The 22,097-nt window shown below is 43.8% G+C and overlaps 1 protein-coding gene across 7 annotated transcripts in view; it reads right to left on the reverse strand.

Moving 5' to 3' along the window:
• SYT17 (synaptotagmin 17) overlaps positions 1–22,097 on the reverse strand; it is a 137,389-nt gene that overhangs the window by 76,866 nt on the left and 38,426 nt on the right. For all 7 annotated transcript variants that reach the window (XM_074381988.1, XM_074381987.1, XM_074381989.1 and 4 more), the window contains exon 6: positions 1,359–1,479. In XM_074381988.1, the coding sequence (XP_074238089.1) occupies positions 1,359–1,479 (121 nt within the window). The remainder of the gene's footprint in view (positions 1–1,358; positions 1,480–22,097) is intronic.

A 22,097-nucleotide genomic window follows, 5' to 3' on the forward strand; every position in this document is an offset into this window, starting at 1 on the left:
ACAGAACCAGACTCAGAGCCTACCCTGGCTTTCTGTCTGTGGAAACCCATTATCATTTCAGTGAGCCCATAGCCCATATACAGGAGAATAGAGATGGCAGAATCATAATTCATCTTTAGATCATTTTACATTTTACAAAGGGATTCATTTACATTATCTAATTGAATATTTGTTTAAACAACTTATCAAGATGAATACTGTTATTATGTCAATTTTTGAGATTGAGAAATTGAGGCATATAGAGGTTAGGTAACTTACCCAAAGCCACACCATTTGCAAGCCACATCATTTGACTCCTCAACCCTTAATGATTTGATCATACTGACTCTCCCATTGTGGTGAGTCTGAAACTCTTCAGTCTTAATACCATTGCCTCCACTGGCCCTTTCTAAGCCTCTGTTTTCATAATATGGTTTTTGAGAACACAAAGTGTCTTCTAGCTGTCACCTTATTGCAAAGGTAATTTATTTTAGCTATTGCACTTAGAGAAGACAATAATTCCACCACTGAGCTGAAGAGACCCCTGTGACTACAGCTGCTTTCACAGTAATATCCTTTGCTGTCATGGGAGAAGCAACAGACAGATGGAGTGGAATCTGTTCCCTTCCATTAAAAGTCATGTTTGAATGGTTTTTGCTATAATGTACACACTTTAAATACAAGTCTTTTCAGAGCTGGAATTCATGAAGATTTATGGTACACATGAAATGAGCTGGGAAAAAAAACCTCAGGATGTGTCCTCTACACTCACTGCTTAGAACGCATAGTCGACTGGGCATGGTGGCTCACGCCTGTAATCTCAACACTTTGGGAGGCCGAGGTGGGACGATCATGAGGTCAGGAGTTCGAGAACAGCCTGACCAACATGGTGAAACCTTATCTCTACTAAAATTACAAAAATCAGCTGGGCATGGTGGCACATGCCTGTAGTCCCAGCTACTCAGGAGGCTGAGGCAGGAAAATCACTTGAACCTGGGAGGCGAAGGTTGCAGTGAGCGGAGATCAGACCACTGCATTCCAGCCTGGGAGAACAGAGCAAGACGCCGGCTGTGGAGGTAGCGGGGTGGGAGGCATCGTCAGTGCACACTATCGCCACCTGCAGGATGGCGTCTTTACTGTAGGAATAGCATTTGGAAAGGCCATGTCACTTCCTTGGGTTCAAAGAGGTAGGTTTCCAGTAGTTCCTACAACTGGTCTCAGTCAACTCCCCAATTCCAACAGGGTTACTAAAATGGCATCGTTTACCTGCCTCATCCTGAGATGAATCATCTTCATTCAGGATGCAGAAAAAGAAAACTGGGTCCCCGCACAAACATAGATGCCTCACTAAGTGAGAGAAGCAGGGGATCACACGGTACCTGAACCTTGGCTCACATCTGTCTGAAGAAGTTGCTTGGCTCGGATGACATCGACATTCAGTCTGCCAGCACTTGGGAGATAATTCAGTGACAAAAGCAGCTCCCCCAGCTCCACTTCATTCTGCAGGGAAAGGAAATAGGAAGCTGCTTTCTCCTCTTATTCCTTTTGCACTCACCATGCAAGAAATGGACTGCAGCAGCTCACAGATGGGTTGCTGTGAGTGCATCAGCGGACAGAAGTGTCTCTGTGTATGACTTCTTTTCATTTCTGCCTCCGATTACTGTGGTCCATCTATCTCTGAGTTTTTTCCACTCTTAGATCAATGAACAGCAGCAACAATAACCCAAAAAGCAGCAATAATAAAAAATACATCAATGTTACACTGCCGTGTGCTACGCTAAGTGCTTCATATGTAATGACTAACCTTCTAATGAAGTATTAACTCTGTTTAACAGATGAGGAAACTGAGGCTCATGGGATTAAATGACATGTCTAAAGCCACAGCAAGAAAGTGGTAGAGCTGGTACTTAGACCCAGGGAGGCAGATTTGATCCCAGATACTCTGACTGCATGGGATACCTGGGAGGTAGAATGCCCTGCAGAGGAACTATCTGAGTGAAAAATCTGTTCTTAAACTTCTAATCCCCAACAGATTCCACATTTCTAACCTCACCATAGCAACACTCGGCACAGTGACATCCCTTGTTGAAGAGTACCCATCCCCTTGATGTCAACTCTATCACACTGTGGAAAATTCACAGGAACACCTAAGTGCATGACTCTATACTGCCAAAAATACCTAGAAAACAGGAGGCCTCTTACTCCTCTAACAACAACAACAAAAAACATATTGTAGAAAATTTCAACTATATCAAAAATAATAAACTAGCATAACAAATTTCCATCTATCCATAAAAATTTGTAACGATTATTGACATTTCGCCAAATGGTGTTTTGCCTATAACCTGACTTGCAAAACATTTTAGCTGAATATTTTAAACTACGTCCTGTCATTTTACCTGTATATACTTCAGAACACATCTTTAACTCATAAGGACATTAAAACAAGCATTTTAGTGTGGGAAATTTCCAGTGATATTCAAAACCAGAGCGAAGAGGATACTCCATCATCCTCATACCCCAACATCACTCAACTTCAAAAATCTCATCCATAGTCAATCTCCATTCACTTATACCCTCATTCCACTCCCCATATTCCTCTGAAGTAACTCTCAGTCATTACATTATTTGTAATATTTCAAGATGTATCTTTAAAGAGTAAGATCCCTATCTATCTAATCTATTTATCTCATCGATCTATAATCTAGCCATCTATTACCTATCAATCCTCTATTTATCTATGTCTATTATCTATCTTTATCTATCATCTATCTAGCTATGTATCTATGTATATCTATCGATCTATCTTTCATCTCTATCTTTTTTGGTGTCAGTCATTTTCAGCAAATTAATGCCAAATGCCTAGCACAATACCTAGCAGCTCCAGCACAATGCCTAGCACATAGCAGATACTCAATAAACAGCGGCTGGCAGGGTGAACAGTCAAACCAAAAGATTCCTGTACTACGTGAGTTAGTCCCCAAACAAACAAGGAACAACCTCGTATGTTAACTCAGAAGTTGCAAACAGCCTGCAGGTTTTGTTTGCCCCACATCACATTTTAACTTATAATTACTTGCTAATTATTATACAGTTCAAGAATCAAACTATTTCACTTTTTTTTTTTAATCTGGATTTCCTGCCTTGCTTGAAAAACAGGAAGATGTAATAACACCAGCATTCCCACCAGACAAGTGACGAAGATTCCTTACTTGACCAAACTTTAGTCAGGCTCTTACAACTCCTAGGCCCATCTATGTACCACCTGGTAAAATCCACTTTCTGCAAAGAACCCTAAGTCATTTCAGTAAGAAACCCTCACCCTTGGTATCTAATCAGCTTGCTCTCTCTCGCTCTCTCTCTCTCTCTCTCTCTCTCTCTCTCTCAACGTCTCACCCCGTCACTCAGGCTGAAGCAACAGCCCAATCACAGCTCCTTGCAACCTCAAACTCCTGGGCTCAAGGGATCCTACTACCTTAATCTCCTGATCAGCTGGGATTAGAGGTATGTGGCACTATGCCCAGCTAATTTTTTTTTTTTAAGAGATGAGATCTTGCTATGTTACCCAGGCTGGCCTTGAACTCCTGGCCTCAAGTGATCCTCCTGCCTTAGCCTCCCAAAGTGCTGGGATAACAGGCGTGAGCCATCATGCCCAGACAGGTTCCTCATTCTCTGTCATCCTCTAGAAAATGTCTGATGATATGTCATTAAATAATTTTTTCTTTTTCTTTTTTTTTTTTTTTGAGACGGAGTTTCGCTCTTGTCACCCAGGCTGGAGTGCAATGGCACGATCTCGGCTCACCGCAACCTCCGCCTCCTGGGTTCAGGCAATTCTCCTGTCTCAGCCTCCTGAGTAGCTGGGATTACAGGCACGCACCACCATGCCCAGCTAATTTTTTGTATTTTTAGTAGAGACGGAGTTTCACCTTGTTGACCAAGATAGTCTCGATCTCTTGACCTTGTGATCCACCCACCTCGGCCTCCCAAAGTGCTGGGATTACAGGCTTGAGCTACCGCGCCCGGCTATAATTTTTTCTTTAACCCAACATCTGGCCACAGATCAGTGCCCCCTTTAGATGAGACCTGCCCCCTTCACATCATACCTCATCTGTCCACTTTCACCCCCTTACATTCCTGCTGCGCTGCCCTGGGTATCCAAGTTTGCTGATTTTCTTTTTTTTTTTTTAATTGCATTTTAGGTTTTGGGGTACATGTGAAGAACATGCAAGATTGTTGCATAGGTACACACATGGCAGTGTGATTTGCTGCCTTCCTTCCCCTCATCTATATCTGTCATTTCTCCCCATGCTATCTCTCCCTGCCTCCCCACCCCCCGTCCCTCCCCCATTTCCCCCCAAAGGACCCCAGTGTGTAGTGCTCCCCTCCGCATGTCCACGTGTTCTCATTGTTCAACACCCGCCTATGAGTGAGAACATGCAGTGTTTGATTTTCTGCTCTTGTGTCAGTTTGCTGAGAACGATGGTTTCCAGGTTCATCCATGTCCCTACAAAGGACACGAACTCATCGTTTTTGATGGCTGCGTAATATTCCATGGTGTATATGTACCACATTTTCCCTGTCCAGTCTATCATCGATGGGCATTTGGGTTGGTTCCAGGTCTTTGCTATTGTAAAGAGTGCTGCAAGAACAAAGTGGGAGGCATCACACTACCAGACTTCAAACTCTACTACAAGGCTACAGTAATCAAAACAGCATGGTACTGGTACCAAAACAGAGATATAGACCAATGGAACAGAACAGAGGCCTCGGAGGAAACAGAACATATCTACAGCCATCCGATCTTTGACAAACCTGACAAAAACAAGCAATGGGGAAAGGATTCCCTGTTTAATAAATGGTGTTGGGAAAACTGGCTAGCCACGTGCAGAAAGCAGAAACTGGACCCCTTCCTGACACCTTACACTAAAATTAACTCCAGATGGATTAAAGACTTAAATATAAGACATAACACCATAAAAACCCTAGAATAAAATCTAGGCAAAACCATTCAGGACACAGGCGTAGGCAAGGACCTCGTGACCAAAACGCCAAAAGCATTGGCAACAAAAGCCAAAATAGACAAATGGGACCTCATCAAACTCCACAGCTTCTGCACGGCAAAAGAAACAGTCAGTAGAGTGAACTGGCAACCAACAGAATGGGAAAAAACTTTTGCAGTCAACCCATCTGACAAAGGGCTGATATCCAGAATTTATAAAGAACTAAAACAGATCTACAAGAAAAAAATAAACAAACCCATTCAAAAGTGGGCGAAGGACATGAACAGATACTTTACAAAAGAAGACATACAGGAGGCCAACAAACATAGGAAAAAATGCTCATCATCACTGGTCATTAGAGAAATGCAAATCAAAACCACATTGAGATATCATCTCACGCCAGTTAGAACGGCAATCATTAAAAAATCTGGAGACAACAGATGCTGGAGAGGATGTGGAGAAATAGGAACACTTTTACACTGTTGGTGGGAGTGTAAATTAGTTCAACCATTGTGGAAGACAATGTGGCGATTCCTCAATGACCTAAAAATAGAAATCCCATTTGACCCAGCAATCCCATTACTGCGTATATATCCAAAGGATTATAAATCATTCTACTATAAGGACACATGCACACGAATGTTCATTGCCGATTTTCAAAATAGGAATGGTCACCTCAGTGTCTTGAGTAATAAAAGAAGTTCAAACCCCTTTTGCAACAGTTGCTAGGGGTTTCCTGCTGCTTCTCAAGGGCTTGGAAGATGCGATGTCTTTAGGGCATGACCCTGCTGACTCATCTATTCTAGTATGAGCAATGCTGAGAATTCTGCAGGAGCCCAGGCCATCCATGTCCTCCTGGACTTCGCTCCTCCCAGGTGTGTAAGTCACAGTGACATTTCCCTCCTTTTAAAAGCAAGTTTACTATGTACCAGGACTGGGGATACATCAGTGAGACCGGTCCCTGACATTATGGAACAGAAACTCCTGTGGGGGAGATGGACGGCACACAGATTTTTGATTTCAGGTAATGCTAAGTATTAGGAAGAAAAATATAGCAGGGTGAGAGAGAGGAAGAATCTTTCTTGGGTGATGGCAATATGCTATATCTGGATTGTAGCAGCCATTACGTGTACATTTGCCAAATACCAATGAACAGTACACTTAACATGTACGTGTTTATTATATGTAAGTTCCACCTCAATACAATTGATTAAAGGGGGGGGGATTTGAAGTAAGCAAATATGGCAAAATATTGCCAATTTATGAAATCTGTGAGATGGATACATAGGTATTAGCCGAGCATGGTAGTATGCACCTGGCTACATGGGTGTTTGTTTTATTGTTTTATGTGAGAAATATTCCCATTAAAAACATAAAATAAATACGAAAAAGGAAAACAAGAGAAATTTGGCAGAGTCAGAAAATGGATGGGGTTCACATGGGAGTTGCCCTTTCAGTTGGAGTATGGGCCAGGGTTTCCCTGAGAGGCGAGGTTTGAAGAGAAATGAGGGAGGAAGGAAGGATAGGGATTCATGGGGCAGAGAGAAGAGCAGGTGCCAGGGTTGGGATGGTGGGAGGGAGGAATAAACCTGGCGTCACTCAGTTGTTGTGTTCAAAGGAGGAAAGAGAAGGCCAGTATGGGTAGAATGTGGCAAAAGATGGACTCTAGAGACGCCTATAGGAGCCAAGGCAAGCTGTCTTGTGGTTGACCCCAGGGGCTCTGCCCAATCCTGGCAGCCCTCACAGAATTGGAAGGAGGAGGTGAGGCCATCTTCTGGGCACTCAATACCTAAGAGGCTCTCATGCCCCCTCTGCAGCCTTCAAATGTGGATAGAATTGTTCCTTCCCTTCCCTGGGGCCATGGATCAAACCTTCAACAAGCCACTTCCTGGAGTTAGCCTTGTTCTAAGAAGGCTGAGTGTTTTTCATCTAAAGAAAGCAAAGCTCTTTTATTCCTCCTTCCCTTTGCGGATACAAGCTAGCTGTACTCTCTACCCATCCCATTCTCAATACACAGGGTACACATCGTGGCTTTCAGGTTGTATTTTTCCAAGGAATCATTCCCATTGATATGACCACTCTTTCTGTCTGCCTCATTTGGGGAGTGATCAACTGGTAACACTGTTGTCTGGAGTCAGGGGAGCAGTTGATAGAAAGTAAAACAAGAGGGCTAATTGTGCAATAGCAAAAGATTCATTGATTCATTTAGCAAATGCTCATGTCACAGTTATTAGGTCCTAGGCACTTGGGGATGTCACGATCATGATCCTTACAACAAACCTTTATGGAGAAATCACCATAGCACAGGCCCCGTCCTAGCCACTAAAGCCGAATCAGACTTCCTTAACTCCAGAAGCTTCCATCTTACAGATGAAAGAACTCCAACTTAGAGAGCTTGAGCTGCATGACTTGCTCAAGATCATATATCATAAACAAAAAGAACAAGGTTCAAACTCAGCCCATGGTTAACTCTTACACAAGGTTTCTGGTGATTAAGCAGCAATCCCAGACATCAAGCAATTGACCATCTACTGGGGGAGAGCAAGGAAGACATAAAAGCGAATCAAAATTCCAGGGGCTGCACACCCACTAGGATGGCTATAATAAACCACACACACACACACACACACACACACAACTATAACAAGTGTTGGCCAGGACGCAGTGAACAAGCACCCTGTCTACTGCTGGCAGTAATGAAAACTGATGCAGCTGCTTTAGTAAACAGGTTGCTGTATGACCCAGCAGTTCCATTCTTAGGTATATACCTGAGAACAGGAAACATGTCCACACAAAAACTTGTATGCAGATGTTCATAGCAGCACTACTCACAAGAGCCAAAAGTAGAAGCAGCCTAAATGTCCATCAGCAGATAGATAAACAAAATATCACCTATCTATGCAATGACAGATTATTCAGTCGTAAAAACAATGAAGCATTGATACAATGTAGACAAACCTTGAAAACGTGAAAGAAGCCAGACACACACACAAAATCACATATTGTATGATTCCATTGATAAAATATCCAGAATAGGTAAATCCACAGAGAGAGAAAGTAGATGAGTGGTTGCTAGGATCTGGGGGGAGGGGGAATTGTGGAGTGACTGCTTAATGGATACAGGGTCTCCTTTGGATTATGGGACTGTTCTGGAATTAGAGGTGACGGTTGCACACCACTGAGACTATACTAAATGCCACTGAATTGTATATTTAAAATGACTAAATTTACACGATGTGAATTTCACCTCAATTAAGAAATAATTATAGGGCTCTGGTATTAATCAGCCATATAAACGAGACCCAAGACAGACCGAAGCACAATCCACTCTGGGAGAGACGTGGTCAAGGAAGTCTTCATGGATGGGGAGGCATTTGAGTTAAGTCTTGATAAGTAGGATTTGGTCCAGCAAATATTGCAGAGAAGGGGCCCCATACAGATGGAACAGAATGAGGGACGCCTTTGCTAAAGTCCCAATACTCTTTGCTGTATTCTGATCCTGCATTTATTATTATTATTATATACAGGTTGATACGGTTTGACTGTGTCCCCACCCAAATCTCACATTGAATTCCCACATGTAGTGGAAGGGGCCCAGTGGGAGGTAATTGAATAATGCGGGCAAGTCTTTCCTGTGCCATCCTCGTGATAGCGAATACGTCTCATGAGATCTGATGGTCTTAAAAAGAGGAATTCCCCTGTACAGGTTCTCTCTCTTTGCCTGCTGCCATCCATGTAAGATGTGACTTTCTCCCCTTACCTTCTGCCATGATTGTGAGGCTTCCCCAGCCACATGGAATTTTAAGTCCAATTAAACCTCCTTCTTCTGTAAATTGCCCAGTCTCAGGTATGCTTTTATCAGTAGTGTGAAAACAGACTAATGCAAGGGCCAGGTAATTTATTATTAATAATAAAGTTGGCTGGGTGCAGTAGCTCATAGCTGTAATCCCAGCACTTTGGGAGGTCGAGGCAGGAGGATTGCTTGAGGCCGGGAGTTCAAGACTAGCCTGGGCAACATGGTGACACTCTCCTCCATTGCTACAAAAATTTTTTTAAAAAATAGCCAGCTGTGGTGGTGAGTGCCTGTGGTCCCAGCTATGTGACAGGCAGAGGTGAGAGGATTGCATGAGCCCAGGAGTCTGAGGCTGCAGTGAGCTATGATAGAGCCTGGGCAACTGAGAGAGACCCTATCTCAAAAATAAATAAATAAATAACGTAGCCAAAGATGGTTAATAATTTGGATGTTTGAGATAAATTTGTGAGGATTCTGCTTAGAAACAATATCACCATCACCCATTTACATTCTTGGTTGGTTGCTGTCGTTAGTGGAAGACGATACTGGTTTCTACCTTAGAAGAGGTGTGCACTTGGCCACTTAGGAGTGGATGATGCCCTCCCAGTTTTTACATCAAATACATTTTTAAAAAGAGAAAAAGAATTTTTTGCAAGCATTTGATATTTCAGAAATAACACCGCAGTACCCATTGAGAAATAAGAACATTGGTGAGATTTACATTTGAGAATTATTGCAGCAGTCCTTTTTGGCCAGGCACAGTGGCTCATGCTTGTAATCCCAGCAGTTTCGGAGGCCAAGGCAGGCAGACCACTTGAGGTTGGGAGTTCGAGACCAGCCTGGCCAATATGGTGAAAGCCCATCTCTAATAAAAACACAAAAATTAGCCAGGTGTCGGGGTGGGCACAGCTGCTCAGGAGGCTGAGGTGGGAGAATCACTTGACCCAGAAGGTGGAGGTTTCAGTGAGCTGAGATTGCACCACTGCACTCCAGCCTGGGCAACAGAGCAAGACAAAAAAAAAAAAAAAGACTTATTATTATCTTGAATGACATACGGTGAGCGACTCCATAATTATCAGGGCTTGGGGGCCTCAAAGCCTTATCGTAACCCAGCCCCAGAATATGTTGTACGGATGAATAACACCGTTCAGTCGGACATCATAAATGTCAGCTGTAACAATCAGAGAATAAAAATGTCCCTGTGGGGTTCCTGGAGCCAGAATCTTCTCAGTCCTTCCCTAGAAGTGTCTGATGCTGCATCTAAAAGCTGACCAGGGCCAAGCATGGTGGCTTATGCCTATAATTCCAGTACTTTAGGAGGTCAAAGTAGGAAGATCGAATGAGCCCAGGAATTCAAGGCTGCAGTGAGTGTTGGTGGTGCCACTGCACTCCAGCCTGGGTAACACAGCAAAATTTGGTCTCTAATTTAAAACAAAACAGAAAAAATTGACCAGGAGGCAGCTAATAAGGAGCTTACAATATAGGAACAGAAAGCAGGACCATCTAGTTCAGCAGCTCCGCAACTTGTCCCACTTAGGAAGACCATAAAATGAATGGTGATCTTTACAGATATCCATGACGTGCTGTGACATCCAACTTGCATCAATCTGGGGTAATTTCATCCTCTCTCCTACCACCTCCAGGGACATTTGGCAACATCTGGTGATGTTTTCGTTGTCATAACTGGAGAATGGGGAGGGTGTCTGCTACTGGCATCTAATGGGTAGAGAGAGGCCAGGGATGCTGCCTGTCCTGCGAGATATAGGACAGCCCCCCTCAACCAGAAATGGTCTGGCCCAAAATATTACTAGAGCCAAAGTTGAGAAATCCTAAACTAAACCTATAAATCTAGGACTGACTCAGATTTTTAACATACATAATTGCACCCTGAACAAAATTTTAATAGAAACCAAAGACTTGGAACTTTTAGTATAAGAAGAGCTTGTCGGGTGCAGTGGCTTGAGCCTCTAATCCCAGCTACTCAGGAGGCTGAGGTGGGAAGAAAGATTGAGGCCAGGAGTTCAAGGCCAGCCTGGACAATGTAGCCTTCCCACCTTCCATCTCTAAACATTTTATTTTTAATTAGCTGAGCATGGTGGCATGCACCTGTGTTCCCAGATATTCAGGAGGCTGAGCCAGGAGGAATGCTTGAAGCCAAGAGTTCTAGGCTTTATAAGCTATGATTGAACCCCTGCACGCTAGCCTGGGTGGCACAGCAAGACCCTGTCTCTTAAAAAGAAAGAAAAGTCTATTCAGCACCCCTGCTGAGTTTGTCTTCAGTCCCCTCTGGACCTGAACAGGCCAAAGCACCAGCTATAAGCCAGAACCCAGAAAGATCCAGCTAAGATTTCCCTCCTTCCATTATCGCCTTAAGCCATTCTTCTCTGCAAAGTGGACACCCAAGCACCAAATACAAAAATCCTCCCAGGAAGTAGGCTCAGCCCTCCCAAGGAAAATGGATTGCTTATTTGGGAGGCTCTCCAACTCTATGAAGTCTTCCTTATCCAAATTTGGTGAGGTAAGGTTGCAATGTCAGAGCTGAATAATTTAGACCAATACCCTAATTTTCTAAAAGAAAACAGCCATGCCATTATCTCACTTCCCTGTTTACTTATTTTATTTATTCATTCATTTATTTATTTATTTTGAGATAATCTTGCTCTGTGGCTCAAGTTGGAGTGCACTGACATGGTCTTGGTTCACTGCAGCCTCTGCCTCCTGGGTTCAAGTGATTCTCGTGCCTCAGCCTCCAGAGTAGCTGGGATTACAGGTGTGTGCCACCACACTCAGTTAATTTTTGTATTTTTAGTAGAGATGGGATTTCACCATGTTGGCCAGGCTGGTCTCGAACTCCTGACCTCAAGTGATCTGCCCACCTTGGCCTCCCCAAGGGTTGGGATTACAGGTGTGAGCCACTGCGCCTGGCTTCACTTCCCTGTTTAAAACCCTCCACTCAGAATAAAAATCAAAGTGCTTAGCCTAGTCAACCACAGGGTTTGTCAACCTCAGCACTATTGCCACCTTGGGCTGGAGCACTCTGTTGTGGGAGCTGTCCTGTGCCTTACAGGAATTTTAGCAGCATCTCTGGCCTCTACCCACTGGATACCAGCGGCATCATCACCCCCTCTCCCCAATTGTAAAAACTCAAAATGTGTCCAGATGTCATCAAATGTCCACTGAGGGCAAAAATCACCCAGTTGAGAACTAATGGTCTCCAAAAGGATCTATCTATAGGATCAAAATGATCTGATCCCTGCCTACCTCTGAGACCTCACACACCAAACCCCTTCTCCTTTCTTTCTGTTCTTTGAAAATACAAGATCATACCTGCCCCAAAGCTCGAACCTGTTGTTCCCTGGGAATCTCAGCTCAACAGTCACCTCCTCATCTAAGCTTTCCATGAACACTCAGTGGAAAACAGCCCTCTGCCTCCATCACTTTCCACCACACCACTTTGTTGATTTCCTTCGCGGCACTTGGTCCTTACCTATTTTCTTTTTCTCCACGTGTCTACTACTATATTCAAAGCACCAGGAACAACTTCAATCCAGATGACTCCAAGATGAAGCAGTGCAGCCCCCAACACACAGGTTGAGCTGCTACCACACCGCGGACCGAGAGGGCTCGTCAGCACGATGTTCCGTTCCCCGCCCTACCCAACCTCCAGAGAATCTAAGCCAAGACCAGGAGAAGGAACTGGGTGACAGACCCACTTCTACCTTGCCCCTTGTGGAAGCAATGTCGCAAATAAACAGGCCTCATTTCCTTTCTTGTAAGAGCCCGATGAGCTTAATTTGGTCGAACCATGTGGGGTGGGCTGGGGAGAACCGAAATAGAAGATCTGTAAATTACTCAGATGAATCCAGCAGCCGGCTTGGGCAAATGTGGCTTGGCTCTCTCTCCTCTCTACCCAGACAAAAATTCTCTCTCCCTGCAGCCTTGCAACACAGTTAATTTCTAATCAATAGAAAGGAAATCAAAGAAATCCATCTGGGACAAAAGACATTTTCTGGAGAAAGCAAGCGCTCAGCTCTCCTCCGACAGGTTTCCTTTGAAGTGCTTCCCGATGGTCCTCTTGCTCTCTCTCGCCTAGCAGAGGGTTTCAGATGTGTGCGCACAACTCTTAACGAAGCCCAAACACGGCTGCTCTGTGCCCCCTTACGCCTTTGTTCTCATGGGTTGGTTAAAGCCTATTGTCTCTTAATCTGCTACGCAAACAATATTAAAATAGAAATGGATTTTTAAAAAAGCAAACTCCAACTGCCAACGCCAGTGCTTTACACGTTTCATCAAATGCTTCTTTTTTTTTTTTTTTTTTTCTTCTTCTCTTCACTTTCCAGTCCTCGTCAATACACCAACCCTGTGTTTGCGTAGCTGCATGGACAATACAGGCACATTCCGAAATACCCTTTAAGTAGAAAACTTAAGATGAGAGGAGAGAGGATGAAGAGAAGCAGGTTAAAGGGTACAAACATACAGTTAGCGAGAAGGAATACATCCAGTGTTTGGAGCTCAGTGACTCACGCCTGTAATCCAAGCACTTCAGGAGGCCGAGGTGGGAGGATCACTTGAGGCCAGAAGTTCAGGACTTTTGACTCAAGTGAGATCCCATCTCAATTAAAAAATAATAATAATAAATGTTCGATAGTAGAGTAGGGTAACTATGTTTAACAAAAATGTATTGTACTTGAATGCTAAAAACCCTAAATATCCTGACTTGATCACTACGCATTATATATGTACAAAAATGTCATGGGTATCCCATACATTTGTACTAATAAAAATATATAATGTAATAAAACTAAAAGAGTTATACACATCACACATATATTTTCCATGTGACTATCTAGACATCACGAGTATCATTATGAATGTTCACATATAACGTTCCATTAGGCTGAAATACTGTAATTTATATTAACGATTTTCCTATTGCTAGATACTTAGGGATTTTTTGTTTTTGTTTTTTGAGACAGGATCTCACTCCATTGCCCAGGCTGGAGTGCAGTGGTGCAATCTTGACTCACTGGAGCCTCTACTTCCTGGGCTCAAGTGATCTTCCCACCTCAGCCTCCCAAGCAGCTGGGACTATGCCTAGCTACTTTTTGTAGTTTTTATAGAGACGACATTTTGCCATGTTGCCCCGGCTGCTCTTGAACCCCTGGGTTCAAGCAATCTGCCTGCCTTGGCCTCCCAAAGTGCTAGGATCACAGGCGTGAGCCACCACGCCCAGCTACTTAGGTTGTTTTTAACAATGTAAATTGGAGACTTTTTCTTCCTTTGTTTATTTAAATTTTTGTTTATTTACAGACAAGATTTCACTCTGTTGCCCAGGCTGGGGTGCAGTGGCATGATTACAGCTCACTGTAGCTTCAAACTCCTGGGCTCAAGCAGTCCTCCTGCCACAGCTTCCTGAGTAGCTGGGACTACAGATGTGCACCATCACACTCGGCTAATTTTTAAATTTTTTGTAAAGATGGGGGGTCTCACTAGGTTGCTCCAAGCTGGTCTCAAACTCCTGGCCTCAAGTGATCTTCCCATTTTGGCCTCCCAAAGTGCTGGGATTATAAGCAGGAACCTCTGTGCCCAGACTAGTTTTCTTTTTTTTTTATAATACATCCTTTCTCTGCCACTCGATACAGACTGCTGGACTATTTGCCAAAAGGACTGCATTAATGTCACCGTTGGTAAGAGAGGGGAGCATAGACATCTTCCCACAGGCTTACCAGGACTGAGTATTAACCTTTCAACAAGTGGATGTGGGGTTATTGTGAGTGATCAAATACATACACCTAAGATGGCACTGCAGTTTTGGTTTCCATCTCTTTGACTAAATATCTAGTCATATATTGATATAACTGCATTCCTTTTTTGTGCTGAAATGTTGAGTTTCTATGTGAGTTCAGTGCTCTTCCTCCCTAAGCTCCCAATGAGGCTGACAAGCCACATTTAACACTGGATTATATTGGTCCATTATTGTCAGGCTTTTCATTATTCTCATCTGACAGGTATCTTGTGGGTTTAATCTGGGTTTCCCTAACTGCCAAAGAGGTGAACACCTTTTCATGTTACCAGTTACTCATGCTTTTTCATCTATGAAAACCCTGCTCATTTCTTTTTGATCATTGGGCATCTGTCTTTCTCTTATTAATTTCTAAAAGGACCTTTAAGCATTATGGATACTGTTATTCAGCAGTTGTGTGTTTTTATGGGTTGAATTGTGTCCCTCGTTAAAATTCATGTTTAAGTTCCAACCCCTGGGATATCCAAATGTGACTTTATTTAGAAATAAGGTCCTGGCAGGATGTGGTGGCTCACACCTATAGTTCCACCACTTTGGGAGGCTGAGGCGGGCAGATCACTTGAGGTCAAAAGTTTGAGATCAGCCTGACCAACATGGTGAAACCCTATCTCTACTAAAAATACAAAAAATTAGCCAGGCATGGTGGTAAGTGTCTGTAGTTCCCAGCTACTCAGGAGGCTGAGGCAGGAGAATCACTTAAACCTGAAAGGCAGAGGTTGCAGTGAGCTGAGATTGCACCACTGTACTCCAGCCTGGGTGACAGCATGAGATTCCACCTCAAAAAAAAAAAAAAAGAAAAGAAAAGAAAAAAAGAAAAAAAGAAGGTCTTTGTAGAGGTGATGTTAGTTAAGATAAGGTTATACTGGAGTAGAGTAAGTCCTACTCCAATGACTGAAAAGAGGACATTTACATACAGACATACAGACATGCACACAGGGAGAATACCACGCAAAGATGAAGGCAGAGATCTATAAGCTAAGGGGCACCAAAGATTGCCAGCTAACCACCAGATGCTGTGACAGAGGCCTGGCACAGATAATAGCCTTGTCAACACCCCCTGACACGGTTTGGCCCTGTGTCCCCACCCAAATCTCATGTGGAATTTTAATCCCCATGTGTCAGGGGAGGGACATGGTGGGAGGTGATTGGATTGTGGGGGTTGATTTCCCCCATGCTGTTCTTGTGATAGTGAGTGAGTTCTTATGAGATCTGAGGGTTTAAAAATGTCTGGCACTTCCCCTCTCAGTCTCTCTCTCCTGCTGCCTTATAAACCATGCCTTGCTTCCCCTTCACCTTCCACCATGATTCTAAGTTTCCTGAGGCCTCCCCAGCCATGCAGAACTGTGAGTCAATTGAACCTCTTTTCTTAGTAGATGGCTCACTCTCAGGCAGTTCTTTACAGGAGCGTGAAGGACTAATACACCCCCAATAATTGCAGAGAGTACATTTCTGTTCTTCAAGCCACCAGTGTGCGGCATTTTGTTACAACAGCCCTAGAAAACTAATACATGTGTATAGAAAACGTATTGTCCCAGTTTGTGGCTTGCCTTTTAATTCTTTTTACGATGTTTCCTGATAAGCTGAAGTTGATCATATTAATGTGGTAGAATGTATCTATCTTTTCCTTCATTGATTCATACTTTATTGTCTGCTTTTTAAATAGGTGCTTTGCTATCCTAAGGTCATAAAGATCTTTATTTCCTTATAAAACTTAAAGTTTGGCCATTCCAGCGTAAGTTCCTGACCATCAGGACTTGGTTTTGGTGTGTGTTGTGAGGTAAGCCTCCATTTTCTTTTATTTTTTTCCTATTTTGTTAGAGACAGGATCTCACTGTGTCACCCAAGCTGGAGTGCAGTGCTGTGATCATAGCTCACTGCAGCCTTGAACTCCTGGCCTCAAGTGATCCTCTTGCCCCGGCCTCCCAAAGGATTATGGGTACGAGTCACTGTACCCAGCCCCATTTTCATCTTTGAGGGAGCAGACACCTTGTTTTCTCTTTCTTCTCCACAAAGCTGTGAGCTCATTGAGGGTAGTGACCTTAAATAACTTTTCCCCAATGTTGGAGGTAAGGCCTGGTGGGAGGTGAGTGGACCATGAAGGTAGATTTCCCCCTTTGGTGCTGTTCTCAGGAGATCTGGTTGTTTAAAAGTGTGTGGCAGCTCCCCATTCTCCATCTCTTCCTCCTGCTCTGGCCACATGAGACATCTCATTTGCCCCTTGCCTTCCACCATGATTGTAAGTTTCCTGAGGCCTCCCCAGCTATGCTTCCTGTACAGCCTGTAGAACTGTGAGCCAATTAAACCTCTTCTTCATACATTACCCAGTCTCAGGTATTTCTTCATAGCAGTGTGAGAAAAGATTAACACACCTGTAAATATGACTGTCTTTGTTCATTTTGCATTGCTACAAAGGAATATCTGAGGCTGGGTAATTTATAAAGAAAATAGGTTTAAGTGGGTTGTGGTCCTGCAGGCTGTACAAGAAGTGTGGCACCAGCATCTCCTCTGCTTCTGGTGAGGGTCTCAGGCTGCTTCCACTTTCGTCAGATGGGGAAAGGGAGCTGGTGTGTGCAGAGATCACAGGGCAAGAGAGGAAGCAAGAGAAATCGGAAAGGTGCCAGCCTCTTTAAAACAACCAGCTCTTGTGCAGAACTAACAGAGCAAGAACTCACTCATTACCATGAGGACTGTGCCTAGCCAGTCAAGAAGGACCCACCCCCATGACCCAATACTTCCCATTAGGTCCCACCTCCAACACTGGGGATCACATTTCAACATCAGGTTTGGCAGGGGACACACATCCAAACTAGAGCAATGGGGGTCCACAGTCCTTATTTGAACATATAGGTTTTGCAGATGTAATTGAGTCAAGATTAAGTCATACAGGAGTAGGGTAGGCCCTACATCCCATAGGACTGGATATATGCAAAGGAGAGAAGAAACATGGACTAAGACACACAGGGGAGAATGCCAGGTGAGGAGAGAAATGGAGGCTGGAGGGATGCGGCTCTCAGCCAAAGAACACCAGGAGTGCTGGCAGCCATCAGAAACCAGGGGAGAGAACTGGAGTGGTTTAATCAACTCTGCCGACACCTTGAATTTGGACTCTGAGCCTCGAGTTGTGAGGGAATAAATTCCTCTTGTTTTAAGGCACCCAGTGTGTGTTACAATGGCCCCAGAAAACTTAACACACTGGTGGATTAAGACAAAGGACAAAGAGTCACAGACATCTGTTGCAATCCCAGCTCTCCCACATACTCAGTGTGACCTCAGCCATGCTACTGAACCTCTCTGAGATTCATTCCTTTCCTCCTAGGAAAAGGAGGACACATATCGCATACCCTACAAAGCTCTAGTGGTGGAGGCAAGATCTTTCTTGAAATTATCCAGGCCTGGTGGTGTGTGCCTGTGGTCCCAGCTACTGGTTGATATGAGGAAAAAAAAAAAAAACGTACAAATTTGGTGTCAGAAGTGTGAGTGAAAATAGTTTACAAGGTATGAACCTTGTAAGAAACTAACTTTAGATCCTGAACTCTTGAAAACTATATTTTTTGGCTTTTACCCCCACTTTCCCCACTGAAAACTGAGGCTTAGAGAAATCAAGTAACTTCCCTGAGGTCACACAGTGACCACTAGTGCCTGGACCAAGCAAGTGCTCAGTAAGTACCTGTTGAATGAATGAAGGTGTAAGTGGTCAAGTCAGGATCGAAACTTGGGTCTGTCAGACTTTAAAGCCTACCCCCTTACCACCATACTGGTAAGGGGCACACAGTAAGAATCTAATAGATCCATTTATTTTTTTTAAAGGAGGGGCATCCCTTTTAGCTACTTTCCTTTCTTATGTCTGCTGCCCTTAGAAGCCCTCCCTATTATGAAAAGGGCACTTTCTCTCCGTCTTTGGTTTGGGGGGGCCGTAGGAGAGGTATCTGTAACTTCTATTTAGCACTCCTCCCCTCCCCACTTCTTCCAGTGTCAGAAGCCTTTTTGCTGTGATTTGGGTGGGGCTAACACTGGGCATTTGTACAGGAGTTGCCTGGTGTTCGTTGATTCTAACAATCTACTGTGTAAGAGTCTATCTGATGACAAGGTTTGAGCCCCTAAATTCAGCTGCGCCTGATGCTCAGGGAACTCCTGGGATTTGCAGTTCCCTAAGTATCTCTTCCCCTGTCTCCCATAAAGGGAGTTGGGACTGTGTCCCTGGTGGCCCAAAGGGTCCTGACATATAACACAAATCTCGGAGGGCAAGTCCTTCCGTACCGCAAATAAGCAGGTCTCCGCGACCACCTTAGTGCCGCCTAGAAACAAATTTCCTCTCTCACACAGGCTCTGTGTCAGGTGATGTGGTCCCTTGGAAAGTTCAGCGACAGCTGGGGCCTCAGTGGGACCTGGTGCTTCCACTGTTGGCCTCAAGAACACTGAGGCACCACTGAGAGAGCCCTGGGTGGTGGGGGGTTGGAAACATCCCCCAGCTGTTGCCCCCACTAGAATGTGCAGCCTTTATTCCAGTGATGTTGATGAGCTGATCTGACCTTCTGCCTCCACACATCACCTCTCAGTTGCCCAATTTAATTCCCTAAGGAAGATCACAGGGTCACCAGTGTGGACAGAAGCTCTTTTGAAACTAAACCCTCAATCTCACCTATCCTCTTCTCTTTTTTCTCTCAACACTGGGTTTACACACATCTTGAGGCAAACACCAGCTGTAGTAAAAGTCCAGATCGAACACCTTCTAGCCACACCTTCTAGAAATACCTTATTGCACCTGCCCTGGATTCTCTATCACCCTGCCCAAGGGGGCAACCCACTGGATTCTCTATCACCTAGAAATAAAACTCAAATGGAGAGAAATGAAGAGCGAGTGACCTGAGTCCATGGAATCTAGTCAATTAATCTGATCCTTCTAAGGCTTTGCTGGCAGTAGAGGAACACCTTGCCTCTTATGGCTGCTGCACTCTTGAACACGGCTAGTGCAAATCGAGATGTGCTGTGAGTATCAAAGAAGCAATGGATCTGACCATTTAGTGTGAAAAATGAATGTAAAATTTCACATCAGTAATATTTTACTTTGGTGTCTTATAGAAATGATAACACTTTAGATGTATCAAATTGCATAAAATAATAATAGAGTCAATTTCACCTATTTCTTTTAGTTTGTAAAATGTGTTTCCTAGGACTTTAAAATTATGGTGATGTATATAGGCCCATGTATATGGTTCATTAATATGCAGATGTGTTGTGTTTGTTGGGCTGCTCTGCTCTAGAGAGAAGTTCATGGGGACCTGGTCTAGAGAGTCCCAGACGCCTTGGTGATTTACTTCTTTTGATTCTATAAACTACTCCACTATCCTTTCAATACCACTCTCTCTCTCTCCCAGAGAGCCAGACACGAATCCCAGCTCTACTGTTTATTAACTGGATGACTGTGGGCAAGTTTCCTAACTCCCTGGCCTCAGTTTTCTTATCTGTACAATGGGGATAGTAAGGACACTAATCATATAGTAGTTGTGAGAATTAAATGGGTTAATATATACGAAGGGCTTACAGCCCAGATTTAATAAGTGAGCCTATTATCATCTTATTCATCATTTTCCTTAAGCTACCAAAGTCAGTTTTGCTGCTGTTTGAAATAAAAAGAACTTTTTCTTATAGAATATTAGTTTTCCCCCTCATAGATATCAATATCATAGATTTTTTTTTTCTTGAGACAGGGTCTTGCTCTGTCATTCAGGTTGGAAGTGCAGTGGTGCAATCATAACTCACTGCAGCCTTGAACTCCTGGCCTCAGGGGATCCTCCTGCATCAGCCTCTCACATAACTAGGACTATACGTCTGTACCAACATGTCTGGTTAATTTTTTGTTTTGTAGAGAAGGGGTCTTGATTTGTTGCCCAGGCTGGTCTTGCATTCCTGGCCTCAAGCATCCTCCTGCCTTGGACTTCCAAAGTGCTGGGATTACAGGTATATGCCACTGTGCCCAGCTCCATATGATAGATATTGATGGCCATCACTGTTTTTCAAAGGCAATTTCAGGTGATAAGAAGTACTGAGCTCAGATGTCATCCTGTCCACATTCCACCATTTATTCCCTGAATAACCTCAGGTGAGTCACTCATGGACCAGGACCTCAGTTTCCTCCTCTGTGGAATGAGGATGGGTCACCATACCTCGCAGGCCTGAGTGAGTCTGCAGTGGGACCACAGATAGAAAACACTTTGCACAGTGTCAGGAAACAGGACACATCTGACAAATGCTCACACTTATTACATTACGATGAGAGTCTCAAGGGCAGGGACCAGGTCCTCACTCATGTTCATAGCCCTGGAACCTGCCATGCATATGTGCTCAATGTTGACAGCCCATGGAAACATTTGACTTCTCACTCTCTGAATAAAGCCCTTTATGTTCTCTCTGGAGCTTACCGCCAGAAACCTGGGCCACCCACCCACTGACCACCCAAAGCTCATAGCCTCATCTTCTCAATCCCAGAGGAAGTTGATGAATTGCGTGGATGACAAATACTACTTTATTCTCCTACTCAAACTGAGATGCAATTTCTGGGCTAGGAAGATTTCAATGCAATCATCATGCTAATGACTGCCAGCGACATTTATTTCGTGTTACCAGTAAGAAGCTCACATTAATTGAGGCCTTGCCTCATGCCACAGGCATTATCAGATGACAGCCTAACTGTGACCCTTGATGTTGGGGTTGTTATTCTTTCCACTTTCCAACAAGTTGAGCCTCAGTGAGACAGGGCAAAAGTTAAGAGCAGATGCCAGAATTTGAACACAGCCTCCTCCATTCACTAAACTTCATAACCTTGGGTAAGTTACTCAAGCTTTCTGTGCCTGCATTTCTTTAACTGTAAAATGGGAATAATAATGGCCCCTGGATGAAAATGAAAGCCCTTAGAGCAGTATTTGATCCAAGGTAAGTACTCAGGGAGACCTAGCAATGACTATCATCAATGATATTGAGTAATTACCCAAAGTCACACTGTTGGAAGTGGTTGGACTGGCTCTGACCTGAAAATTAAAGCACACGAGGTCTGTGCTCTTGACCACAATATGGCACCACTGTAAACACGTGCTAGGCTCTCTCTGTTTCTGGTGCTTCGTAAGGACTAAGTCTGACTGCCCACAATAACCCTTTGAAGTAAGTACTACTGTGATCAGTGTTGTGATGGTAAATGTTTAGTTCTTGTGCAGGGAAAAAGGTTCTAACTTATGACACTGGTCAATTTCATACACAATAGCTGGTTACTAGCTGTCAATGTGATAATGTCTACCAGCTTGCAAAATTCCTGAAAATTTAACAAGCAGCTCTAGGAGCCAGCACACCACACGATCCCTATTTACAGACAAGGAAATAAGAAACTGAGGCTTAGAGATGATAAGTAACTCACCTGAGCCTACACCTCTAGTGGATAGCAAAGCCAAGACCGGAAGCCAAGTCTATATGACTCCAGGTTCTATGCTTTTAGCCATCATGAGATCACTTCTCTTGTGAGGTAAATAAGTGA

This window comes from Saimiri boliviensis, chromosome 12 (genome assembly GCF_048565385.1).
Source record: "Saimiri boliviensis isolate mSaiBol1 chromosome 12, mSaiBol1.pri, whole genome shotgun sequence".
Lineage (NCBI taxonomy): Eukaryota > Metazoa > Chordata > Mammalia > Primates > Cebidae > Saimiri > Saimiri boliviensis.